The 20,701-nt window shown below is 44.3% G+C and overlaps 1 protein-coding gene across 2 annotated transcripts in view; it reads left to right on the top strand.

The window, feature by feature from the left end:
• The first annotated feature begins 1,876 nt into the window (after window positions 1–1,876).
• Window positions 1,877–20,701, top strand: part of EIF4B (eukaryotic translation initiation factor 4B) — a 37,345-nt gene continuing 18,520 nt past the window's right edge. The window contains exons 1-7 of one of the 2 annotated variants that reach the window (XM_083599762.1): window positions 1,877–2,046; window positions 4,412–4,462; window positions 12,602–12,733; window positions 13,971–14,179; window positions 16,813–16,929; window positions 19,642–19,696; window positions 20,484–20,624. In XM_083599762.1, coding sequence (XP_083455888.1) covers window positions 2,034–2,046; window positions 4,412–4,462; window positions 12,602–12,733; window positions 13,971–14,179; window positions 16,813–16,929; window positions 19,642–19,696; window positions 20,484–20,624 — 718 coding nt within the window. In that variant the 5' untranslated portion in view covers window positions 1,877–2,033. Of the gene's footprint in view, window positions 2,047–4,411; window positions 4,463–8,646; window positions 8,788–12,601; window positions 12,734–13,970; window positions 14,180–16,812; window positions 16,930–19,641; window positions 19,697–20,483; window positions 20,625–20,701 lie in introns of those variants that run through there. The other variant, XM_083599763.1, reaches the window with a different exon arrangement.

The following is a 20,701-nucleotide window of genomic DNA, read 5'->3' as shown; positions in this document are numbered from 1 at the left end:
TGCCAGCTGCCCCGTAAGTGGAGTATAGGATTGCTCTACCCATTTAGGGACAATTGGCTTGTATTATGCTCAGCTCCAATTTAGAGGCTTTTCTGGAAGGCTGAACAGACTTCTATAGTTGTTGGCTTGTGATGAAGATAGTTGTGCTAGTTATGAATTTTATGCCTAGTGTTACATTGTTAGTACATAAACCCTGCTCCAAGAACTGTGGGTGTCATTGCTGACACAGTTCCTGATTGGTGGGCTATGGCAGTGCTTCCAAAGGCACAGAGCAGGGTGTATGTGCCATTTTCACAGCATATTTTTATTTTCTGACTGTTTCCCCCCGCCCTTCCCAGGCTGAGCACTTACTGAATTCAGCATCCGTTCAGTGGCGTATCTCTAGCCCCAGTATAATGTCAATATTGGATTGCTTTTATCCTTGATCTGTTTTCTTATCACCTTGTTTTATATAGGATTGTTTTATGTTGTATTTCATCTTTCTGTTGTGTTTTATATTGTATTTTAACCACTTTAAATACCACTGTATAGAAAGATGGCATAAAAATTAAATAATGCAACATTTTCCAGGAAGGGTTCATGTTTTCTAGCTAGCACCTGTAAAACATTGTCCCATTACTGCTTTTGGGGGAGATTTTATGTTTCTAGAAGTGATCTTAAGACTTTGCTGGCAGAGAGCTGGAGCAGATCTTGATGAGGCAGAGGTGAAGCACAGTCGCCTCTTGCAGGGGGAAAGAGGCTGACATGCTGACTATTTATCTGGGTGGACCCTAATAATACATGAGTATTATCCCTTGCCTTTGGACACCAACCTTAAGATCATTCAAATTCATTATTTCCAACCTAGTGCCTTTCAAGTATTCTATACTACAATTCTCATTGGCCCCAGTCCATACATTGCTTGAGAGAAGGTTCCTCTTCCCCTCCAGGTCTGTGGAGGCTGCTCTGTTTTTTTATCACTGGTAACACAGGAACGACCATCTTTTCCCCACCACATAGCTAATCTATTTAGCAGTTTTCATGCTGTTGATTAAAGCTGAAAGAACTGAGATAGTTGTGGTTCCTGCATTGCAGGGGGTTGGACTAGATGACCGTTGATGTCCCTTCCAACCCTACAATCGTAGGATTCTATGCAATTTATGTGGCACAAAATATGAAGTGGACAACACAGATTACATAAAACAACATAAAATTCAACATTTCCTCCACTTTTAAAAATAACTTTTCCAAATATGGCAGGGGAGGCTTGAGTTTTCAGCAAGAGCCCTGAAACTTAACAGAGAACTTTACAGAACATTTAAAACAAATTAAAAACCTCCCACTGGCACTGAATACAAAATCAGCACATCATCAGCGAGAAAGTCCCCCCCCCCCGCCTGCTAGCTTTCTCCTTGCAGGGTGCCACTGCTACTTCCCTCATCTTGAATGTGGAAATTGCGAGGGTCTGGGGGGTCACCAGCTCCAACGAAGCATATCCTTTGAAATGTGTTTGTGGGAGGGGAGGGCTGTTATGTACTTTGTTGTTTGTATGTTGTGAGCTGCTCTGAGATCTTTCGGTGAAAGGTGCTATACAAATTTAACAATAATAACAATAATAATAATTCAACAAGTAAAACAAACTAGATACTGGGATCCCAGAGGACCCCGAGGGTCGAGTCCGACCCCCTGCCATGGTCGGGAGGCGTAGAAGGGAAGGTCCGCCGGTGTGACTCAGCGGGCCAGTGAAGCCAATCTGAAACTGGCCGAACTCGGGCCGCCCCCCGCCCCCTGCTGCGCGACAGCCCCCCCCCAACTCAAGGCGCCGCCTCGCCTCCGCTCGACGGGACTCCGCTTTCCCTCGCGCTTGCGCCCGACCGCGCCGCCTCTCCGGCCTGAGAACCGCGGCGCCAACCCGCCCCCCCCCCCGCCGGCTTCCCGCTCCCTCCGCTTCCCTTTTTCGGACCCGCCCCCCTCGGAAGGAGGAGGCGCCTCTCTCGCTATAATCACGTGACGGCCGCATCCGGGCCCTTTCGCCTTCTCTCCCTCTTCCCAACATGGCGGCCTCAGGTGAGCGGCGGTCGCGGGGCGCGTGGGCCTCCGGGTCCAGGCAGGCCGGTCGGCCGGCGGCGCCGGGCTCGGCCTCCCTCCAGAGCCGGGAGCGGGGCGGCGGGAGCCGGGAGCGCGTCCCCCCACAAGGCGGCTCTCGCCCTCCAGCACCCCAAGACCTGAGCGGGCGCGCGGCTTCGAACCAGGCGGCCTGGCGCGGCTCCCGCTCCGGCCTGTGGGGGGGCGAGGGGGCGCGGGCGGCACTCGGCGCTCCGTCAGGGCGGGGGCGGGGGGCGGCAGATGGCACCTTCTTGGGCCGCGTCCCAGTGCGCAGGCGCGGGCGAGGTGGGGCCGGGCGGACCTGGGCGGCGCCCACGTGGGTGCTGCTTGGCTGACTCGCCGCCGCCCGGGCTGGCTGGCGGGGCGGGGCGGGGCGGGCGGAGGCTGCGGGGAGCTCGTCGGCCGGCGCTTGCCCGCCCCGCTCCGCCTCCCTCGCCGCCGCCCCCCCCCCCGGCCGCGGGCGGCGTTCAGGGACCCACCTTCCCCACGCACCCGCCGCCTGCCTGCCTTCTCCCCCACCCCGGGAAGGAATGAGCAAAGCCGAGAGGTCAATCCGGAAGCCCTCCTGGACCCCGAGCTCGCAGGATGGCCTGGGCGGGTGGGGGAAGGACTGTCGTCTCCCTCTCGGCCCTGCTTTGTAATACGGGGAGGGGGCTGAGAAAACCAGCCCACCTCGGAGGGCTGCTGGAGCGGTTGCTGAGACTCCTGTGTACGTGCAAAGGGCTGCGCTCTCTCCACGAGGGAGAGAAGTTTCCATGCACGTTCACGGCCCCTGATCTTACTTGCCTAGTATGGTTGCCTTCTGGCCTCCTACTTTTCTGTTATCTGGCTTCTCTGGAGGCTGTGTTCTTGCTCTGTCCCAAGATGGCCTTCCTATTTACGCCATTGCAGGATACTAGGGAAGTGTCCAGGCTGTTCTTTGTTATATCTCTTATAACACCTGGTGTATTGGGCTGTGTACGTTTTGTGTGGGTTTGGGCCAGTCATTTTGCCACTTGGTTTCCTAGTTCCCTTCCTTCACACACCACCAGTCTTGAAAAGATTGACTTTGTCTATAGGTGCAGCAGGATGAGGTGGTAGAATGACCTTCATAATGGAAAGGGGATCATATAAAATTCCCCTCTATAAACAACACCCCCATGAAAATGAGCACAGTGCAAAATCAGGCTGGACTAGAAACACCGACTGATATGCTAGTATCTTCCTTACATGGGGGGAAGATTCAGAAATGGCTTTCCTTGCCTGCAGTCTGGAGTGTTGCAGCCCAGTCTACCATTTAATTCTCCTGCATGTATGCTGTGAGTTGCAGGCTATTTCTCAAATATAAAATTTACCCATCAAATGTCTGGAATGCTGGGTCTGTTGCGGCCTGACTCCTGCTGCTTGCATAGCTTTGTCTTTGCTGGAAGAAACATAGGAAGAGTTGGGTCTACAGGGTACTACTTACCATGCTTTCTGTATGCATTTCTGCTTTAACATAAAATGAGGCTTCTCTTGTTCTTTGCACACTACTTCCCTATTTTGATGGGGACATAGCACATTGCCATCTGTGTAGAAGATGCTTGTGTCTTCCTGTTGGAGAGTTAATTTTATTTCTGTGTGTTGATAGCACAATAGTCTGCCAAGCTCTAGTGTAACACTTCCATTTGTGTCTTGGATAATGGAAAATACATCTGCCTAAGATCAACCTCAGGATGAAGTTGATGGGCTTTGGATAGGTTATTTATTTGACTCTGAAAGGCACCTCTTTGTTCCCTCCATTGCCAGGTAACAGGATTGCTGTTTGTGCTTTTCATAAGGTCCAACTCTTCCATCTAAGGGATATGTGGTGACACTGATAGCTGTGTTCCATGGAACTGTGTTCTGCAGGCAAATCTCTCACCTGTACTATATTCCCTACATTTGCACATTAAAAAAGATTGTTTTCGGTTACATTTAGTAAGTCCTTACAAGATGACAATGAAGCTGATTTTTAAATATATAATTTTATTTCTAAATTTCAAAGTTTACAAATTGATACATACTTTCCAAATATTATTGAGAATATTAGATTGTTCTGCCCCCAGACTGGAATTTGAAAAACAGAGTAGCTCTCAGTAATACAGAAACTGGGCATCATTCATTCCGCAGTATCCTGTCCCAAGAGTTCCCTAGCAGACAACATCCAGAGGGCAACAGGTTCCCCATCCTTGGTGTTTAGGTTCTCATTACATGTTGAGCTTACCTCCCACACTACACTTTTTGCAGCCCAGTTGCTTGGCTTTGGCGGGGGGGGGGGGCATAGAGTATCCCTTGTTTACTTTATTCCAACATTCCACTTTCTTAGCTCCTGGAGTGGTTTCCGCTGCTGAAAATGGAAGCTCGAGGACTGCTCAAGGTGAGGAGGATTTTAGTATTTCATGCTTTTCTTCTGACCTGCCAAGATAATGTGGCATATTTTTAATCTCTGAATATGGTTCACAATAACAGTACAAGGGATCCCTAAGAATTAGGGAGGAGCACTGCAGCATCTTCCATACAAAACAAAGTGTGAATGTTTCTTGTGTAAGTGTTCTTTGTGTCTGTCTGCTTGGGTGATAAGTTCTTTGTGTCTGTTTAGGTGTTGTGGGTCGATCTCTGCCAGGCATGACTTTTTCCCAGTGGTTTAGTATGGTGGCTGACTTCCATATGCCTTTGAAATGCACCAGACTGCACCAAATAGCTGCACTAAAAATACTAAAGTGAAAAATGGGAGGGCACACCTTCTGTATCTTGTTAGCTGGATACTATAGTATTGCAGTTAACCAGACATAATTCCATTACAATTCTACAGTTTACTTTGAGATATTTGCTGCCAGAAATGAAACACCTCTGTCATAATGGATGGTCTTTGCAGAGATCAGGCATTCTGCTGTTTGACTCCTAATGGTAGGACAAACCATTGCAAATGCTTTGAGAAGCACATCTTAAATACTTGAGGGGTTTTTTCCCGTGGGCCGGATTCAGCAAACCTGGTGCACTTGTGAAAGCCAGCACTAGTGTAATGAGCTTGCCCCCCACCCTGCTTGCCCCAAATCTGCTGGAGGGTTGGGAGAACTCCCAGAACAGCATGCAATGGGAAAGGAGGGGAGATCGTTCAGCCTGGCAAGCAAAAATGCTTGTATGAGCACGGCATTGAATTCTATTCTCTCCAGAAGTCTGAGTCCACTGTAAAACTGATTGGGGATTTTAGCACCTAGGGGACTTAAAAGGGGTTGAACCACATACACAAATTTTTTAAGTCTTAGTTGGAATGATGGCTTTAAATAATTTACCTTCTTGCCAAAGTTTTGAAACTACTGTTTACACAACTGTGAATCTTTTGCATCTTGCGTAGACACAGTGGGCTGTGCAAGAAAACACAGCAGAGCTTGAAACCTGGTTGCATTTCTTTTTCATAGGTCAGTGCAGTGTATATTATTCAATCTAGTAAGTTTGGCAAGCTTCCTTCACTTGCAGTCTTAATTGAAAAGAGAGCTAACCCATTTCCTCTTTTTTTAAAAAAGGTAGATATTCTTTTGTCATACTGCATTGGCATAGTGCATTTATTCATTAGATTTTTTAAAGTTTATATTTATTGTCAGGCCTTTGTATTAGGGTTGATTATATATCCTTGTGTTAGCCTTTGAACAAACCTGCAAATTGGGTTAGGCTGAGAAATGGTGACTTGCTCAAAGAATCCTTATGAGCATATATTTTGTGCCTCAGATGATAAACTTGATAAGCAGTTCCATAAAGCTGTGTTATGATAGGACAGGAAGATTGTATTTCAACAGCAGTTTCTCTGTGGCTGCTGCTGCCGCCTCAGCTAAGTTACAGGAATTGTATGTATTCTTGACAGTAGCTTTTAGGTCTTAATTTCTGACCCAGTTCTTTAGAACAAGAGATGCCATGAAAACAGCCTTGCAGGTTTGAAGAATATGGGCATAATGGGGTCTGTTTGGCAAAATGGGGGGGCTGTAATATAGGCAGGGACTGGTGTTGGGTTATGGATACCCTATACCAGCAAGAAGAACTGTTTTCAGCCATGTGGGGGTTATTCAGTATTTTTCTTGATCTTTGACAGGGTTGGTGATGTAAGATCAAGCAACACTGTGTATCTTTGCAGTGTGACTTTGCTGTACTGCTTGCTCTCTCTGAGTTGTCAGCCATTTGATGCAAACTGAGCCTTCAGGTTTTGAGTCCAGTGCTTGCTTGTTAGCATTGCATTTGTTGTCACTGAGAAAGTGATACAGATAGCCACTTTTAAGAGTGCCATGCCATGGGGGACAAAAGAAAGTGGAAATGGCTGCATGTGAAGGACCTAGTTTGTTAAAAATGCAGTTAGTAGGTTGCCTGCTTCTGACCAACTAAATTTTTAAATAATTCCTAAGCTGATTGATAGTTCAGTACTCTCTCTGTGTGTTTGTCCTTACCAGCCTGAACTTCAACCCTCCAAAAGGGCTTACTCTAATATTTTGTTAAGGAAACTGGTGGGTTGTTGGGTTTTTTAAATGGCATTTTCATTGCATTCAGTTTTGTAAGTGACTGAGCATCTAAGGCTGCTAATTTTATATTTGAAATAGTCATACCAAAAAAATACAACGCTAAAAGGTTTGCAGCCTCATCATCTGTCCTCTGAGTTGCAAAGCAAGGAGTCACCTTAAACCAGAATATGTGCAACATGGATTGTTAACCGATAGTATTAACTGGAACCACACCACAGTTTGAAACATTATGAACTGGGCAAGTGTCTTAGTTGTATTTTGGATGTGCAAGAGTCAAAGTGAGCTGCTGACACAGATGGTAGTGACATTTATCTAGGACAAAGGCTTCATATCTTATGCCCAGTAAACTTTATATGTTTGATCTTTGTAAGAACGTAATCATTACACTTCAATTTATGTTTTTAAATTATTGTACTGATATCATTAAGCTGCTGCAGGAGCCTGTGGGCATTGTTGGATAGAAATTTGAGTCAATAAAAACAAGCTGCTACTGATGCCCCATGACAGTTTACAGCAGGCATAGGCAAACTCGGCCCTCCAGATGTTTTGGGACTACAACTCCCATCATCCCCGACCACTGGTCCTGTTAGCTAGGGGTGATGGGAGTTGTACAGTAGGCGCTCGGGTTGTGAACGTGATCCGTGCGGGATGCATATCTGCAACCCACAGCGGCACTTCTGCGCACACGCAACTGCCAAAACCCAGTAGTAACCCTTTCCGGTACTTCCGGGTTTCGGAAGTCCACAATCCGAAAAAACGCAACATGAAGCGTCTGTAACCCAAGGTATGACTGTAGTCCCAAAACATCTGGAGGGCCGAGTTTGCATATGCCTGGTTTACAGGTTGGGCTTTGAGATTATTACTGTGCAGTATGATGAGCAAAGCACAGTGGAAGGTCTTTCCTGCCTTTCACTGAAATAGATCTTGTCTGATCACATCATTTGGGGAGTGCCCCTAGGGCCCATGCAGCAGTTCTGTATCCTATTTAAACTTGATTTATCTGCAGTGGATATGACAGTGCTTTATGTTAATTAGGGTAGGAGGAGAGTTGTGGGTGTGAAGGTTTTGTGGTTTAAATGTTAAAAAGACTGGGAAATAAAGCCAAGAGAAAGGTGTGCTGTTAACAAGATCAAGTTGGGGTCCTGTATGTAATTCCTTTTACATTGGCCTTTGGGGTTCCAGTCTCAAAAGAGCCTGCAGAAGATACTCTTATGAACACCGTGAACTGAAAGGACCACAGTTGTATTTTTGAATATTCCTATCCCAAAGGTGGTGTGGAGGAGCTATATGTTGGAGCCTTTGGACAGCAATGCAGAAAGTCCTGTTTTTATTGCATGCTACAAAGAGGTTTCCTAAGCTACACGGTTGACAGTACAGTGGTGCTTGTGTAGAAAAGTGACCAAGACTACATCATGAACTAGGATGGCCTATTGCCTTTCTATGAGCAAGCAAATAATTTTGACCCTCACCTACCCCCTCCCTACCCCACCAGTTTTTGGAAAAATAGGAACATGCTTTACAAGATTGTTGTAAGGATGTGCTGTATTTGAACACTAAATGCATTTGTGTATAAATATTGTGTATTAAATTGGAGTCCAGTTTTAGTATATAGGTGTACAAATCTGTTATACTGGGCACGGATAATCTCCTTGTCCAGTACTTACTTGAAGGGTTAGCAACTTTCTAGGCTCTCCTGAAGTCTTTCCCAGCCCTGCCGTTTGTGGTACTTGATGACTGTGATTAAAACAGGAGCCTCGCATATGCACAGAGATGCATGCAGCTTTTCCTCTTTCTAATGGGACCCTTTACAATGAGGTTTCCACTCACAGGCATGTTGATCTCATTGGAATACCAGTCTCTTCTAGTCACTGGGAAATGGAGAGTCTGTTTGGGAAGCTCAAAAAACATACTTCTCCAAAGCACAACGATGATGAGACTGTGATTCCCTCACTGTAAGTAGGCAAAGCAGCCTATGTTTGAAGGGTACTTTTCATATATTCTGACAACCTTGCCATGAAGTCACAATGTGATGACATAATTGAAATTATCACAATGTGGAGGCAGATAAACATGACCCTGTAACTTTACTGTAGGATTTGCACTCTTAATAAGAGAGGGGAGGGAGCAAATATTTTAAAACCATGCCGTTTATCTTTGGTCAAGTATTGGCCAATTACTATGCAGGTTGCAGAAGAAAGTAAGTAAATTAAATGGGTGTCCGTAGCTCAAAAGCATTAGGTGTTTCCAGTCCATAGCACTGGGTCCATTTCCCATACCCATGCCCTTACACAGGGAGTAGGATTCTCTGTTTGCTGGTGGTGTAGGAGACAGGATCCAGCCCTAGTCGAATCTGTAGTCTTCTTGAAACAGCATTGAATGTGGTATATAATGAATCACCCTATCAGCAGTGAATCATAATGCTTCAATGTTGCTTCTTCACCAATTACTGTTGGTAATTGCAGTGGAAATATCCAGCTTGTTGGTCATCATGGCTGCAGCTTTAACGTAACCATAAATGCAGAGTTGAAGCTGCTTGTTTTCGTTCTCCATAATTCTTTCAAAGATAGACTGTTTCTGACGGGGGGGGGGAGTTCATGAGTGCTATATAGACACACTTGTTTTACTCCAGGACAAAGGTTTAAGGAATGCAGAGCAGTCAGTGATAAGTTGCCAAGATGTGAGTAGTAAGTGGCTGTTCAGAACATCACTTGGCATTAGTATGAGTGAGGATAGACATCATCATAAGTCATGGAAATTCATATGCCAGGTTATGTCCTACCAATTTTTTTTTCAAATTATTCAGTATTATTTTGTTTTTATGGCTGATAAGTTTTAACAATATGTTCATTATTGTAAGCCACCCAGAGAACTTTGTTTTTGGACAGTATATAAATGTAAGTAAAAGAAAGGACAGCAAAAATTGATGAATCAAGAGTTGTGCAAAATTTGCTTACATTGGTGCAACAGTAGCTGATAAAATAGAGCTGCTGTGTAAATATTAGGAGAGTTGTTTCAGTCTTCTGTTATTCATCCCCTCTCTCTCCTGCTAGCAGCCTGGGAATGTTATTGGGACATGGTCCGATACAGCCTGCTGGAGCTTCTCAATTCGTTCTTGCTGGGACTGTTAAAGGTCTCCCCCCACAAGAGCTCCATATAGAACTGCCTGTATATAGACAATGATAGTAAAATTTAAAAGGCCTAAAGTTAGATGATCCACAAAACACAAGTGCGGTCTCTGGAGAAGTGCTTTTGCTGGTGGGTCAGCTCCATGTAATAAACAAAATGTTGGGCTTGTTTATTAGAGACCCAAGTTCAAAACTTTACTCCTCAGTAAATATTGTGGCTGTTGCACACATTATTTTTTTGGGTAAATAACTGTGGTGTGAATGTTACTGATAGCTGATGAAAAGACTGCAGTTTATAAATGTGACATTGCCCTCTAGTTTTCCTGCAGTGGAGGAGAGGTAGGAAGATCATGTGAGTGGGCCATGCAGTCTCTCCCCACTTTACTTCCCACCCAGCTCCATAGCAGATTGCTTCTTTTTGCAAACTGTAGGGGACTTTCCAACCTGGTCTACCCTTATTCTACCCTTATTCTGAATAGAGTCCCTGCCCTTCTCTAGTGCTGGGAGACAAATAGAAGCAGTGTACAAGGTCAGAGAGAACGTATGGCAGAGCCTTGTCTCCACCAGCATCGCCACCTACCTAGGAAAGGCAGGTAGGGGCTTGCTGTTGCAGTAGTACTAAGCTCCAGGTGTACTTGGAGCATAAGATCACAGGCAAGAATCCCCCCTTTGGGGTGGGTAGGAAAGGCTTCTGGCAAGCAAGGGTTGTTGCATGGCCACCAAGGCCAGCTAAAGCTGGCAAATCCTTGCTTATAAAGAATTAAACTGACTTTGCCCACCGTTCCTCCCTCTCCCCCAATTTTAGCTCCTTACTCTTTCCCCCTCTCGGTATGTTTTATCCTCCAGCCAAGGACAGCATAATCCTACTACGGCCCAGTTAGTCACCTGTTCTAAGGGGGAGTTTGTGCTTCTAAGGAACAGAAAGTGCATTACTCTTCCGAGAAGTAGGAAACACTGTGTGCCCGTTTTACATTGGAAAGGATGTTCCCTAAAGACATTTCTGTGGCCTCAATAGTATCAGTTATTCCAGGTCCTCCTTTCTTCTAGAGGCTGTTCCTCTGCTTACAAGTGTGCTTTCTAGCAGCACTGTATGGGCCAACAACTTTGGTATGTAATATTTAACAGCATTTCAGATAGGATAATCAAGCTCAAAAACAAGACTTTCTTCCCTAATAATAATAATTTTTAAAAGCATTTAGGGTAGCATTCTTCTCTGTTTCAAATTCTGACAGCTCATAGCAAATACCCTCCCATTCTGTCTGTCTGACACATAAGATGAAGGGCAGACTTCCAAGAATAAAGAATTGTGTGCTTCTAGGATAGAAGGTTATCTGCTCTGTGTGTAGGCTGTTTTCTACCATTGTTAGGAAGCGCTGGTTCCTTTGCCAGGGCTTTAAGGTTTCCACCTAAGATCTAGAAATAGGTTGAATTTTTGTGTTCCTTTTTGACATGGTAAAAGCCCAAAGGCATTCTGCAGAATTTTAGTTTTTATTAGTCTTCATGACATTTCAAAACTGGGATTTTCTGTGGAGCACATTTGACACAAATAGTGTGATAGATGTGATAGATGTTGACTCATGGTGATTTTTCCGCATATAAAAATTGGTGTGGCCATCCAATCTGAGAAATGAGATTTTTATTCATCTATGAAAGTACATGATAAAACTCTTGTGTTACACTTCCTTACCTTTAACAGGAAGGGTTTGCTTAATGCTACATTTAAGGTCCATTTAAACCACGTAGGTTGGATAGCAAGCTTCTAAGGGTTCCTACTGTTTTTTAAACCCTCAGCTGGCATCTTTGAATGTTAATTCCAGCATTCTGTGTATTGAGTAGACGACTTTCGCTAGATTCCCTTGTAAGCAAAACCACAATGTAATTTTTGCTGTGCCATCAAAATATATAACAATTAAGGTGAACAAAGTGGCAGTTGTGTTCTTTGTGTTTAGGATTTTAACATTTGGTGTTGACTGTTTTTCTATTGTAAGTTATGCAGCATTCTTTATCATTGGGGATCCCCAGTAACTAGGGCGGTTCTCTTGAGTTTTACTGGAGGCAGAAGCTCCCCCAGTGTGGAATAAGAGACCTCCCACAAGTTAAGTACAATTGACAGAGAACTATGAAGAGGAGTCTTATATAGAGCTCTGAGTATTATCACTAGCCAACAGTTCTCTTCTCTGGTTTGTGGGTTCGTGGAGGCTTGTTGGGTATACAGAGTTCTCCCTGATGTTTACCTCATTTGTAAAGCCCATTGTGTGACTTGGCTTAAGCTGAGTAGGGAGTGAGCTTCTGGCTCAGCAGGTCATCTGGACCCAAGATGACTTCTCTCTGTCCTGATCCCATTTCTGGGCCATGCTGCTAGCTTCTTTCCTTTGTTAAATTTTGCTCCTCTGAACCCCAAAAAGGAAGCAGTGGTGTCCTGCCTATGAAATTCTCTCCTAATGAAATGCCTCTCTGCAAACACTTTCGTTTTTTACAATGCAGAATACCAATATTTTCTTGGCTTACGAAGAACTCATTACAAACTGCTATCTATGGGTGGGATAACTTAGAACACTGTCACAACAGGAAAATGATGGGGAATGAAGCTGTACAACACTTTATTTTCTACTGATTTTGAAATTGAATCTGTTTGAATTCAAGTGTATGTTTTGGTTGTGCTGAAATGTGTGATTGGGTGTTGCTGTGGAAAAGTGGGTTTGTAACACAATGTCTTCCTGTCTTAATGGCAGTTCCTACTGTCTTTTGAGATCGGTTGGTTTGGTTGCTTGTGTTCAAATCAGTAGTAGTAGACTGATCGGCATTCTGTATGCAAGTGAACAGTAAAGGACAGCAGTTTCCAACATTTTGAAGCGGCTTTTGTATCACTTTTCCTACTTCTTACAGCTAAGAAGAAGAACAAGAAGGGGAAGACCCTGACTCTGACAGACTTTCTAGCAGAGGATGGCGGTGGTGCTCCCACCTTTGTTCCAAAACCAGTTAGCTGGGCAGATGAGACAGACGATCTGGAAGGAGATGGTAAGATAAAACATAATAATGGTGTTTGGTTCGGGGGGGGGGGGTTGCTTTGCTTCTGCTGAATAGTTTCTAGGTGTCGGTGAGAAAACATCCTGGAGTTTCTTCTAATCTTGACTTTTCAGCTATTATCTCTTTCCTCCAAACTGATGTCATACATTTGTTGTTGGACTGCAGTCAGTCCCAGTCAGCAGTGTTAATAGTCAAGGATGACGGTGGGTTGCAGTCCTATATCTGAAGGGCACCCTATTGGGGAAGGCCAATACTAGCAGTTTCTTGTTCTCTGCTGCATTTTTATAATGAATTTTGGGTAAGTAGTGTTTTTTTTATTAGAGAAAACAAAATAACTGTCAACTAGGACAGCTATGGAAATCTCCAGCCATGGTAAGAAGCCAAAATTTATGTCCAAAGGGTGGGGTCTTATCTCTGCTGTCATGCTTAGCTTTGGGGGTGCTTGGAGCACAATGAAGCTAATACAATTTCAGAGCTAAGGTACCATATTCCTCCCCAGTACTGAGTCCTTCTGAAGCCATCACAAGCCCCTCCCCATTTCTAATTTGGTGGGCTTTTGGTGTGTATGCAATGACATTAAGCAGTGTATCTTCCTAAGAAATACAGCCCATGGAATCTTTATGAGCATGCAGGACTGTCACTTGGCTTCAGTCACACAGAGAGTGGCATTCAGGGTGGGCCCTGTATTATGTAGCCTAAGGTTGCAAAAGACTGAAGTGTTGCTGCAGCATCTTTCCCTGCACATGGAGGCACTGGTTCATTTAGAATACCTCTTTGTGTTCACCTCTCCAAGGTGTTGGAGAGTCATCACAGCCCTCAGCTACACACCTTGAAGTGAGCATTTGTCAGCAGTCATTGCAAGTGCTGCTAATATGGAGTTGTTCTTTAGGACAGTTGGCTGCTTTTTTGCCCTTGTAGCAACAACCATTTCCCCTACATTCTCTTTGAGCGGATGGTTTGGAACCAACTGCTTGTGTTTCTGTGAGTTAGAATGTGGGAAATTGCTTATGAAGTGGCATGGCATTTTTAATAGGCTGTTGTTTGCTTGCAAAAAGAATCCCATTTGGGGCGGTTTGTGGAGGTGGTGCTCTTGTCTAATAGTGACCAGTCCCTATAAGTCTCCAATACTTTCCTCGCTGCCCACAAGTCATACGGAGGCTGAACATTCTTTGCTGTTCCTTGTAAATGCTCTGTGTGTTTGCTAATGTGTAACGCTTTTCCCTCCTAGTTTCTACCACCTGGCATAGCAACGATGACGATGTGTACCGAGCCCCTCCAATTGACCGTTCCATCCTGCCTACTGCACCTCGGGCAGCTCGGGAGCCCAATATTGACAGAAGCCGTCTCCCAAAGTCACCCCCCTACACTGCCTTTCTGGGAAACCTGCCCTATGATGTATCAGAAGAGTCCATCAAGGACTTCTTCAGAGGGCTTAATGTGAGTATTTCACGGGTAGCTTTAAGGTTCACGGTCTGGTAGTGCCACATGGAATCCAGCAGAAAGCATTCAATAAGAATCCAGGTATTTTTTGTGTCACCTTGAGAGGATAGCAGCATTATCTTAAGCTGTGTGAAAATGGTAATGTCAAGAGAAATTCCGCATATGCCTTGTCTTTAAAGATGATGTTTCTGGTATGAAACTCCACAGGAGTTTCCCTAGCAGCTGGTAGAAATCCCAGGCCTCTTTGATGAAGTGAAGAGCGCTTTATAAAGTGAGAAGAATGATCTGGATTTTTATATTGTTTCTAGCTTCTCAATACCTTACAGTTTGGAAGGCAGCAACAGACCCAACTCTACTATTTTCAAATAGCTTTATGCTACATAAACCTCTCAATTGTAAAGAGTAGTTTTCTGCTTCTGGTTAGCCCAAAGCAGGCAGCCACCCCTTAAAATAGTGGTGTTTCATGCAGTTTGCTGATTGGGTGATTGGTCAGGGGTCTTGTGTCCAAATATCTGGCAGGTACAGGCATAGATCAGAAATATAGTGGATTTGGTTCCAGGCCACCACAATAAAGCAAGTCACACAATTTTTGGGATATCCCAGTACATATCAAAGTTATGTTTATACTGTAGTCTATTAAGCCACCCCACCCCACTTGCAGGGGCAGGAGGAGAAAAAACCTGTCTCCAGCCTGCTCCACTCCCATGGCTAGAAGAGGAGGGGGGGTGGAGCCAGCACTGGGGGGTTTCCTTCCCCTGGAAGTGGCCAGGCTTCCTGCAGCTGCACCCACATTCTTGTAAGGAGCAATATCTGCAAAGTGCAATAAAGCAAAGGCATGCCTGTCTAAACCACAGAGCCTAGGGCTTGCTGATCAGAAGGTTGGCGGTTTGAGTCCCTGTGATGGGGTGAGCTCCTGTTGTTCGGTCCCAGCTCCTGCCCACCTAGCAGTTTGAAAGCACATGAAAGTGCAAGTAGATAAATAGGTACCGCTCCGGCAGGAAGGTAAACGGCATTTCCGTGCGCTGCTCTGGTTCGCCAGAAGCGGCTTAGTCATGCTGGCCACATGACCCAGAAGCTGTCTGCAGACAAACGCCGGCTCCCTTGGCCTACAGAGCGAGATGAGCACCTCAACCCCAGAGTCGTCCACGACTGGACCTAATGGTCAGGGGTACCTTTACCCTTTATACCTGTAATGCCTCCTTTAAAAAAATTATGGAGATAGATATCATGTGTGCACCTGAGGATGTACCAGCAAGAACCACTCTACCTTCAAGGAACTTAGACTTTGTGTGTTTATTTTTCTGTCCTGATGCCAGAGTAGTAGTGACACTGTGCTTCAAGAGTCTGGTTCTCCTCTCTCTCCCGCTTGAACAGAATTAGATTGGAAGGAGGCAAGGCCAGAACAGTAAATTGCGAAGAGATGCAACAGGCAGCTCTTATGAGATGTGCTCGGGACTCATATGAACTGCTATTTCACACAGCACATGAGGGTTTCTCTTGTCTCATGGTTTGGGAATTGTACCTCTAATGATTTAGCATGCTGGAAGGACAGATCACAATTCCCAGCAGACAAGCCTCTTGTTTTGAAATGCTGTACATAGCTTGGGGCTTAGAAAGAAACAAGACAGGTGTGTTGAAACTGCATTTGATGTTGGAAGGAACTTCCTGTACAATAAAGGAAGGCATCATTGATCTTCTTTGTTGTTGCACCTATCTTGAGTCAAGCTCCAAGAAAGATCTAACTGTCCTGTGGTGGTCAAAAACTGAAGAAGATTCTTCCCTGCTAGCCATTAGTCTAAATATATATTTGGTAGCTTTGATAGCAATGAATGTGCAGTGTAAATAGAAATGTATTAGCTTCAAGTGATCTGCTGGTTGATTCCAATCTACCTTCTGAGTACTCCTGACCTAGAATAAAGTTAGCATCTTTTTAAGCAGTCTTTATTGAAATCAGGATGGTTAAGACTGCAGTCCTATATACACTTAGCTGGGGTTAAGGCCCATTTAACTTGATGGGAGGAGCCTGAGTAGGCATGCATAATAGTGTGCTGTAAAAGGTGTGTTCCTCCAGTGGTTCAGTGCCATCTTATAAGCAGAAAGAATAATTGGTGTTAGTGATGCGTGTGTAGAATCAAAGAGCTAGGATAATCGTTCTGTTGGTGTGAAACACCAGAGTATATTATGTGGTCTGATTTAAGGAGTGAAAATCTATCACCTGCGTCCACTCCTGCCTTTCTCTTTTCAAGTGCCCTTATTGCTATTACTAATTTTTTAAAGGTTTTTTCTAACTGCTTTGAGGGGTTTTTCTTACTATAAACAGTATATAAGTTTTATGAAATAACATTATTTGTTTGTGTTTTTCCTGTATTTACAAGCACCATATAGTGGAAAGGTAGGATACACATTTAACAAACAAATGAGTAAAGCCCAAGGACATTTATCCTGGATTTCAATTGCTTGCGAGTTATGCAAGTTTGTATTTTATAAAGGCCACCCTAAGGGTGAAGGGTGGCATGAAAATGTATTTAAATAAGTGCAGTGGGTGGAGCACGGCACCTGGAGACAACCACTGCACCTTCTTTGTAGGAAGATGGTTACTTAAAATATTTCCCCCTCTCACTCAACTGCAGATAAGTGCTGTTCGTTTACCACGGGAGCCTAGTAATCCAGAGAGGTTGAAAGGATTTGGATATGCTGAGTTTGAAGACCTGGACTCCATGCTCCGTGCTTTGAGCCTCAATGAAGAGGTGAGTTGAAATCTGCCAAGAAATGTAGTCATATCCCTTGGCTTGATGTAGCCCAGCCTCTGGGGTGGAGAGAAAATTCAAAGGAGCAAAACTCTTGAAAACTTGATTGAAGTAATGATGCATAGAAAGTACTTCACTTTGCAGGTATATCTATGTCTGGATTAGAGAGGAAAGAATCATTGAAAGAGATAACCTGTAACAGGATCTGGTGCATTTCTGTCAGCTGATGTGAAACTCTCAGGGCACAAAAGGCAGTATGTTTCTAAAAATAACCAGAGGATGAAGGCAGATTATGCAGGCTGCCCAACCATGTTGCTGCTTGCAAACCTATCCACATACAATTAAGTACGCTTCCAGTGTGTTTCCAAGCACAATTCAGAGTGTTGGTGCTGACCTTTAAAGTTCAGTATACCTGGAGGAGCGTCTCCACCTGCATTGCTCAGCCCAGACACTGAGGTCCCCATCCGAGAGTCTTCTGCTGTTGTTTGATCATTAAACGCAATAATTTGAGCTAAAAGACTGTTTTCAGGGGATTAACCCTTTGCAGGAGTTGGCAAGGATCTGGATTGCCAGAGTAAGGTTTCTTAAGGCTCTACAGTTGCACTCCCTAGAAATTTTATTTTCCTAATAATGTTTGCAGACTGTAAGTTTAAGGGCAGGAAACCTGTTCATCTTAGGCAAGTCCCAGTTACTCAGGATTTCTGCAGGATGCACAGAGGATTCCAACGTGTTTATGGAACAATGCATGCTTTATTTGGAAGCAGTGCTGGAAATAAGGTATCTTAATAGGGAGGCACCTTAGGGACACGGCTGGCCCTGTGGTCTAAACCACTGAGCCCCTTGGGCTTGCCGATTGAAAGGTTGGGGGTTTGAATTCGCACAACAGTGGTGAGCTCCTGTTGCTCTGTCCCAGCTTCTGCCAACCTAGCAGATCAAAAACATACCAGTGCAAGCAGATAAATAGGCACCGCTGTGGCGGGAAGGGTAAACGGCATTTCCATGCGCCCTGGCTTCCATCATGGTGTTCTGTTGTGCCAGAAGCTGTTTAGTCATGCTGGCCACATGATCCAGAAAGCTGTCTGTGGACAAATGCTGGCTCCCTTGGCCTGAAGCGAGATGAGTGCCACAACCCCATAGCCTTTGACTGGACTCTACCATCCATGGGTCCTTTACCTTACCTTACTCTACCTCATGTATTATTATATATTTATTTTGGTAAAAATTGACTGCTTCAGAAGATGCATTGTGTACATCTGAAATGGACTGCCTTTTATTATCTCCAATTGGCTTCTGAGAAGTTGGATGCAGCCAAATGCAGCCACATTGATTCTGAACACATTGATTCAAGCAGTTCAAGTTAGGCACTTTTAGAGTAGTAACCTTTCATATTTTTAGAAGCTGGGACAGTGCCTGTTAACCTCAGTCTCCAACAATGGGCTCAGTAATTCCCCCCCCCCTTCTATCACAGTGCAATGAATCACAGTGCAATGAATGGAAGCAAAATCAGATAAAATTAGCCACGTTTTAGAAGTTGGGGTCCCCCCCCAGTTTTGTATCTTCAGGGCAGTCTGTTGAAGTACAGCAGTAATCTGTCCTGTTCTGATTGGCATGTCTCAAGTCTCAAGCAACTTGGGTCAAGAAATTGGACTCAGTTTTCTCAGACAAGCCAGATAAAAAGTGTTAACTATCGTGCAGCAATAAGCATTTTCAGATGGTTGTTCTCCTGCCTTAGCTATTTTAAGTAGATTATTCTGGCCATCTCATACTTGGCAAGTGATCCTGCCGCTGAAGTCTAGACAATGCCACCTGAAGGCATCCAAACCGTTTTTCTGCCTCAAGAAATTTTTTTGCAAAGGACAAAGCTATAATAGGTACAGGAAAGTAAATCTGTAAACTGTTAAGGGAGTTTGAGACAGCTTGGAAGCTTAAAATAAGCAATTATATTTGTTGCTGCAGATATTGAGGGTGCAGTGGGGAGGGTGGAAGAGGAAGTTGCACTGTACAAGCAGAAGCACCGGGTACACTCTTGGATGAAGAAGCTTTTGATACCCTGTGTCAACCTATTTCCAAGACTGGAGACTTTTTGTGGGCCATAATCTTCTCTAGTCATGTGAAAGACAGAGTGAAAGATCCGGGCCTTGGTTTGATTGAGTTTAACTCCATCAGGCATCTTAAAACTCCATGATCCTTCACATTAGAGAGAACACATGAACAATGTTATTCTTAGGTGCACCCTGTTTCCATGTTGATTCCCAGTGCATTGGCACAAGTGAAGTTCTACAATTGTACATCGGGAACCTGAGTGATAAGAGTCCAGCGGGCATTGGTTTTTTATTTGCCACCCTTTTGTGGAATGCTCTCCCCAGGAAGGCATCCCTGCTTCCATCATTACATACCTGGGGATGCCAGGCAAAAACATCTCTTTTCTGCCAGGTCTTTGGCTTTTAGTAATCTGTGGGCTTTTAGTGGGTGGGGTGTTTTAATCTTACCTTTTAAAAATATGAATGTCTCAGAAGTTTCTTTTTTATGCTAAGTCACTTTTAGTCAGTTTAATAACAATTCTGCTAGCATCCTTTTTTCCGTGGGTTAAAGTGATAAGTGCATCCATTTACAAAGCAATTCTACATGCGTTGGTCAGATATAACCTTGAACTTGCTGTACATCTTCTAAAAAAATGGGCTTTAAAATGCTAATGTTCCACTGTATGTTCAGTCTCTAGGGAACAGGAGAATACGAGTGGATATTGCTGATCAAGCTCAGGATAAAGGTAAGTGCTGTGGCTTTGTGAAAAGAGGTCATCTTGTACCAGTTAAATTTTATACACAAAGGCTGGAAAATAAAGCTGTGAAACTACCAAGTTTCCCCCACTTACTAGCAAGTCTTTTCTGTGTAAGGATGAAATTGACGAGGAGAGCTAAAGGCCTTATGCGCTTTACCTGCTTTTGACTTGAGCTTGTTGGGTTCAACAGTGCAAATTGCAAAAGGTGCCTAGTAAATTCAGAATTAGCACTGTGGGTTTCCATTTCCTTAAAAGTGCCTCTCCAGCCCAGTACAGTACAGGAGGTGTGAGCTACACGATTCCACAGAGCGCATTGAACCAGCATCCTGCTCCCTCTTACCTACACACTGTGATCTTGCCAGAGGTCACGTTTATTGCTCCGGCAGAGAAATTATTAGTGTATCTTTTTGTTCTTTAACAAAATTTATATGCCACTTGGTTGTAATAAAACCTCAAAGTGGTTGACAAAAAAATCTCATTACAATTACCCATAAAAGACAGTTAAAAAACAGGTATTTTAAAACATTTTAAAACTAAAATCAACAATAAACTAAAAACAGATTAAAACACATGTAACTTCTAGGTGTCTGGAGAGGCTTGCCTAAGCAAAAATGTTTTAAGGAGGTGCTGGAAAGAATACAGCAAAGGCACCTGCCTGATATCAGTAAGGGAGTTCCAAAGTGTAGGTGCTTTTACTTTCCTCTGTGCAGACGTCTGAATCCATGAAACTGGATGTGCCATTTAACTGTTGGATTGCTTTTCCTTTCTTTTGCAGATAGGGATGATCGCTCTTTTGGTAGAGATCGTGATCGCAACCGGGATTCAGAGAGATTTGAAACTGACTGGAGGGCCCGTCCTGCTACGGATAGCTTTGATGACCCCCCTCCCCGCAGGGGCGAGGATAGCTTTGGAGACAGTGAGTTCATCACCAGTTGCCTGCTGTGCTAACTACCATTTTCCTTGCCCTCTTCAAATTTCCCTGCATGCTCCTGA

Source organism: Podarcis filfolensis (assembly GCF_964270895.1).
Source record: "Podarcis filfolensis genome assembly, chromosome: 2".
NCBI classification, from domain to species: domain Eukaryota; kingdom Metazoa; phylum Chordata; class Lepidosauria; order Squamata; family Lacertidae; genus Podarcis; species Podarcis filfolensis.
This window is presented reverse-complemented; position numbering and strand designations above follow the sequence as displayed.